Genomic DNA, 6677 nt, shown 5'->3' on the forward strand with positions numbered 1-6677 from the left:
TGGCCCTCCGCCTAGCCAACATATTAATGCTGACTGCATTCCCTACGCTGTGCTCCCCATCCCCGTGACCATCTATCAACTACTAATCTGTACTTCTTTAACACTTCACCCCATTCTCCCAGCCCCACAAACCCCCTCCTCACTGTCCATCATCAAAGTATCCACTATATTTGTGAGTCTGTTTTTGATTAGTTTGTTCTTTTCGTTCCTTAGATTCTGCATATAAGTGAAATCAGATATATCGTAATTTTTAAACCATTCTCTCCCACTGACAGACGCTTAGGTCATTTTCAATCGTTCACTTTTACCAACAAGCTATGATAGAAACAATTATATATTTCTCTCTTTTTTACATATAAACAGGTATTTGTGTTGTGTCAGTAACCAAAAAAATGGAATTGTTGAGGCAAAAAGTTCTAATTCTTAGTCGTTATAAACCCTGCCAAGCTGCCTTTCTAAGTAGCTGAACCAAGATATTCTCCTAACAGTAGCGAATGCGGTGAACCATATTCCAACAGCCATTTTGCAAAGGTGTTAGATAAAGAGATTCATTTAGTTAATTTGCGCTGATTACATGGGATGTCGAACAGTTTTTTGTGTTTATTGGCCATTCAAATTGCATCTTCAGTGAATTGCTGGTTTATTTATTGTCAATGTTATCAGTTGAGGTGATCGTCTTTTCTTTGATAAGGGAGAGTTTGCTAAATATTCCAAAAGTTATAAATATACTTTCCTTATCTTTTAATTTTGTTTATGGTGACTTCTATCTTATTAAAGCTTGTAATTTAGAGTGTAGATTCATTATAGTATTGATTTGAGGTAGATGCACCCTTGTTATGAATAAATAAAACAATGCTGAAAGTTACTGGTGAATTCCATACACACTGTCTTTAACCATAATCCTTGTGTTCTTAAGTGGCAAATTCAAGTCTCTCTTTATTTCAGGGAAAGTGTCTTCTCTAATATCCTCAAAAACGTGTTCTTTTTTAATTTGGAGGCAAAACTATTCTTCCATTGGGGCAACTCTAGGCTTCACAGCTTTATCTGTCCTTAACCTTTTCTCTCTTTAGCTTTTTACTTTCTGTTCCTAACAGTGGTCTCAAATTTTTCTTCCATGACAATTATCTTAATTTTAGTATTTATTTTTATAATCTCTAAAGTTCATTGTGTTTACTTTTGAAAAGGGGGTCTTAATTTGCTATAACAGCTCTGCAAGCTCCACTCAAAGCTACATTTTGTTATTATTTCAGCCCATCTGCACACTGTTGCTTTATTCATTTAGGTTTTTGTGTGATGTTAACTGCTTTGGTGATGTCTTGCTCATCCTCTGGGTTATTTCTCCATATCGATTCTGTCTGTTGTTTGGTTCCCAGGTTGCTTCGCTTTCTTTTTCATGCGCCTGTCATGGTTTTACAGCCCATTCCTCCATTTTACGGCAGCTTTCCCCTCACCTCCGATTCGTACGGTCTTCAACGGGGCGATTTTTTTTTTTTTTTCACAGTTCCTGTCTTAACTGAAACTGAATTGCTTCCCAGCTGATCTACAGTTTAAAGAACCTATCATTATTCTTAGCGGTTTTTCTGAGGACACCCTTGTTGGGCTAACCATTCTTTTCCTCACTGACCTGCAGTGCTACCCACATGAGTAGGGTCTGTTCCTGTGTTCTCTCTTCTCTGCCATTGACCAATGAGAGCCTCTCCTTGTGTCGTACCATCCTGTCATAGTGAGGACGGCTTCATATGAACTCTGAATATCTGATAGAGTAGATCATCCTGTCCTCTTTTCTTCTTCAAAGTGTCTTGGCCCTTTGTATCTCTGAACCAGCTCGTCAAAATCTTGTTGGGATTTTTTTTAGGATTGTACTGAATCGATAGCTTGATTTGAAGAGAATTGACATCTTCATGGTATCGTTCTATCTCATTAATATGGTGTTGTATAGTATTAAAAATATTTTCTAATAAAAAGTGTATTTTTCTCCTTTGAGGTCATATATTTCTGCTAGATTTAGTCATAGAGACTTGATACCTTTAAATCTACATAATTTAAAATTAACTCTCTAGCTACCGGTTACTAAGATATAAAAATGAATTAAAACTTTGCCAAATTCTTTTAAATTCTAATGACTTATACGGAGATATATATGTATATATTAATTTATATGATGTATACAGAAGGGCAGTTTTGTTTACTCAGATCTCATCCTTACATTTATTCCTTTTTCTTGTCTTGCCGTGTGGACCAGGATGTCCAGTATTACAGTGAATATAAGTAGTGATAGTAATCATCTGTATGTTGAGCTGAGTCTCAAAGGGAAAGCTTTCCTCATTGCGCCATTATTGATGATGTTTGCTGTAGGTTTCCTTTCTTAATATGAAAACTTATACACATTAAAGAAGTTTTATAGTTGGCATCTGATATTTCCAATGTATGGGATATTCCTCACTCTGTTTTCTAGTGTCTCTGCTGTTCTCACTATCAGAGTTTTTAATTTTTTTTAGATAAACTATTATTTTGGAATAATTTTACACTTACAGAAAAGTTGCAAAGATATTACAGAAGTGTCGGTGTACTGCACACCAGTTTCATGTCTTGTGACATTATCCTCTTACACTACTGTGGTACATTTGTCAAAACCAAAACACCAACACTGGTACATCACTGTTAACTAAGCCACAGACATGTTTAATTTCACCAATTTTTCCACTAAAGTCCCTTTTTTTGTTCCAGAATTCAATCCAGGGTACCACATTGCTTTCAGTCATTCTGTCACCTATTCTCTGTGGTCTGTGACAGTTTCTCATTCTTCCCTCATTTTTCATGACCTTGGCAATTTGAAAAGTACCAGTCAGGCATTCTATAGAATGTCTTTCAATTTGGGTTCATCTCGAGGCTTTTCTCATAATTAGGTTTTATGAAAGAATATCAAAGTACCCTTTTCATCACATCATATCAGGAGAGATGTCAACCTGACTTATCACTAGGGCTATTGTCCTCGATCATTTGGTTAAAGTTGCGTTTGCGGGCTTCTGCACTAATCTCACCTTGGTTTGAGCTGACTGTGGGTCAGCGATGATGAGGTTGAAAAAGCCATACTCACTAAACAGAAACACAGGCTAACCAGCTACTTGGATCTTCTTATTTTTCAGGAAGAACTTCTGCCTGACTCTCCAAGAATATATGTCAGAAAGAAGGTAATTCATGTGCACTCTAATCACAAAAGTAATTTTGCTTATATTTTGCTGGGTTTGTTGGTTTTTGTTTCTTGTTTTTTGGGTTGTTGTTGTTTTTTTTTGTTTTGTTTTGTTTTGTTTTTACTGTGTATCTAATTGTATTTGAAAAAAATTATGTGTGGGTGAAATTTAGGTCTGCGGTAAAAGTACTAGCTTTTGGAAAGGATTTCTGTTTGCTATGCCCACGTGCCTGTCCAGGGAACACTTTAACGCAAGGTCAGGGTCTGAGAGCACTTGGAGGCACCCAAGGGGTTCACTGGGAATGCAATGCAGGCCAGAGTCATCTACTCTATTGTCACTGCGAAGATGTGATGGTCATGGTCTGGACTCCCATTAGACCCTCCACCCCAGGTGGACTCTGGACTTTGTTCACGTCACTCTTACGTGTTAAGGTTGTCAACCTGAGCATCTGGTTCTCTGGAATCAGCAAATTCCCTGAAGTCAAAAGCAGTTTCTGCGCTGTAATAAGTCCTTGGTTTCTTCTTCCCTTTACTTTTGCATAATCAATTCTTACAGTGTTTTCCTCTCTTCTGTGATTCATAACATTTAACTGCTTCCTCCACCTTTTAAGTTTCATCAACAGAAAGTGATATTGCAAGTGGGGGTTGAAGGGTTTTGAGTTATTTTTTTAATCCTGCTCTACTACACCAGAAACTTAAGATCGTTGATTGATGAACCATCATTTTTCAAAGTTTGTGGCTTGAGGTTTGGTTTCAGTTTTAGCTGCTTCTGATATTATTTTCTTAGTAATTATACTGTAATGAGTCCAGATTTTATTGTTTTGAGATTTGTTTTGTTGTTGTTGTTGTTGTTTTGCAATTATCTTGGTGGGGTGAGTTGATGTCTTTTATCTGTTTCGGAAAATTCTTAGCCATTATCTCTTCAACTATTTCTTCTGCCCTCCCCAAACAAGAACTTTTGGCTGTTTCTCACATATTCCTTATATGTTTTTCTGGATTTTTCCAATTTTAAAATTTCTATACTTGACTTGGATAGTCTCTATTGAATCGTGAGTCTTCTAGTTAGCCAATTCACTAATTTTGTCTTTTTTCTGTATCCAAATCTTTGACTAAATCCTTCCACCGAATTTAAGAAATTGTTTTTTTTTCTTTTTTCCAGCTCTAAAATGTCCATTTGATTATCTTTGTGAATTTCAATTTTCTGGTGGGATTATTCAACATTCTAATTTTTTCCATCTTTTCATCCATTTTCTTGTGCTTTTAATCATAGTTTTTGTGTGCTAATTCCAATCTCTGGATCAGCTGTGCATCTGCTTCCATTACCTTTTTTTCTCTTGGTTTCATGCCATAGTTCTGTCTTTTGACATTAGTTATTTTATTTTTTTATTGAATGCCAGACATTGTGTACACAAGACACAGAGCCACTAGATGCTGTCATCTTCCACATTTGAGTGGCCTCCCTTTTCCTCTTTTAGGCAGGTAACGTAATGAGGTGGATTACTGAAGCAAATTAGGACATAAAGTGAGTCAAGATGCATTTGCATTTTTTTATAAGGTTTAAAATACCTCTGGTTTGCCCTGATCCCAGATGAAGACACCCAGGGTTTTCCACTGAGAGACTGCATTCAAGTAGTCTTTTCTCCTCTTTAATCCCTCTGTCATATTTTCAGTCTCTTGCTTCATGCACCTTCAGAACTGAGAAAAGTACTTGAAAAAGACAACTGAAATTTTATCTCCTTGAAGTCTCTAATTTTGCCCTCGAACCGTACATGACCATCAGAAGTTCTGTTAGCTCTTTGTCCTCTAGCCACAATCCTCTGCCTCTGCCAAGTCCAGACTCTCAGCCTCTAGTTGTGTCCAGAATTAATGAGTGCTCTTAGAGGACAAAATGACCACTGATCTTGTAGCCAGATCTCCACATCCTTCAGGGCCTTCAGCTCTCTTCCTTTATGTTAAATAGACCTTATCATAATTGTCATCACTGTTTCCTAATGGGGAACCTGCAGGTAATTCTGCTCTGCTTTCCAGAGACTTTGACAGAGTTCTTCCAGCCTCCTGGCGTGAACAACTTTACCAAACATCTTGGGAGGGGGAACTGGGTGCATATTGGAGCCTTTCAAGGTTCTAGCCCTCCATAACAATACAAGCTCGTCTGTTTTCCCTGCTTATAGCACCATTCTTTGGCCTTGGCCGAGCCCAGAGTTTCAGCCTCTGCTACCAGAATCAGCAAATACCCCCAGAAAAGAACGACGATAGCGCTCAACTCCCAAAGTTCTACTGTCTTAAGAACCTTAAGTCTCTGATTTTGTAACTCTCTAATGCTTTTTCAAATAGTTGTTTTGGTATTCTATCCAGCAATTCTAATTGTTCTAGACTGGACTTCTGGCCTGCCTCAAACTATTCCATCCTACCCTCTGACGAATTTTTGGATAGATTACTTCTATAGATACTAGTTACTTACATAGGTACTATTATTACTGTGACTATCTAAATTTCTTTACAGTTAAATCATGTAATGTATTACAATTTCTTTCCTGTGCAACACCTCCCCCCATAAACAACTATTGCCTTGTCATTCAAATATATATATATTTGCTTGGATTTTGTATGTCTTCATTACCGATTCTTCCCAAACTCTCCACGAAACTATATGTTATAGGTAATTTATCAGTTCCATTTTATTTTCTTGGAGAGGTTCTCCTGGAACCTTCCATTCTCCGGCTCTGATTAGCTCTGGTTACTTTAGGCCTCTAGACCTGACCATCTGAAGCATGACCTCCATACCGGGTCGGACACCACGTTTTAGATTTCACATATACCTCTTTCTTGTTTTACTCCCTCATCTTGGTGTAGCACATTATTTATAGCCTCCTGAATAAGATTTCATAGAAGGCATGCATATGTATTTTTAAGATCATTCATGTATTTTTTTAAATGTTTATTTTTTTATCCTCACACCTGTATACAAATTTGGTAAGGATAAAAGTCTGTTCTGAATATTATTTTAGTCCATTGTCTTGCAGTTTCCAGAATTGCTAATGAGAATTCTGCTGCCATCTTGATTCTTGATTCTTTCTTCATGTGTCACCTGCTTAGCATCTCTGAGACTTTCTGGTTCCTTAATCCCTTGATTGCTGAAATTCATAATGATTTGCTTTAGGTGGAGGTTGGTTTCATTTATTGTTCTGGGTACTCTAAAGCCCTTTCAAGTGGAAACTAATTTATTTCAACTCACATAATTTTGCTTATAATGTTTCTTCAATAATTTCCTCCCTTCTGCTTCTTTCTTCTATCTTTTGGGAATTCCTGTTAGTTGGATATTAGGTCTCCTATGTTGATCCTCTACAAGCTTTCTGTTCATTTCCTTGGCAATCTTTTAAAATTGTTTTCTTTTGAATCATATCATCTGTGAGATTTTCTCAGCTCATTCATCTCTTCTAGTGATTTTTAAATTTAATTTCTAAAAGTTCTTTTTATAAGTTGCTTC

General features: G+C 36.9%; 1 protein-coding gene across 9 annotated transcripts in view; it reads left to right on the forward strand.

Annotated features, from left to right (window-relative positions):
* Positions 1–3119: 3119 nt before the first annotated feature.
* SP100 (SP100 nuclear antigen) overlaps positions 3120–6677 on the forward strand; it is a 75453-nt gene continuing 71895 nt past the window's right edge. For 6 of the 9 annotated variants that reach the window (XM_023523849.1, XM_023523842.1, XM_023523847.1 and 3 more), the window contains exon 1: positions 3120–3191. In XM_023523849.1, coding sequence (XP_023379617.1) covers positions 3178–3191 — 14 coding nt within the window. In that variant the 5' untranslated portion in view covers positions 3120–3177. The other 3 variants (XM_023523848.1, XM_023523843.1, XM_023523844.1) reach the window with 3 other exon arrangements.

This window comes from Pteropus vampyrus, unplaced genomic scaffold (assembly GCF_000151845.1).
Source record: "Pteropus vampyrus isolate Shadow unplaced genomic scaffold, Pvam_2.0 Scaffold423, whole genome shotgun sequence".
NCBI lineage: Eukaryota > Metazoa > Chordata > Mammalia > Chiroptera > Pteropodidae > Pteropus > Pteropus vampyrus.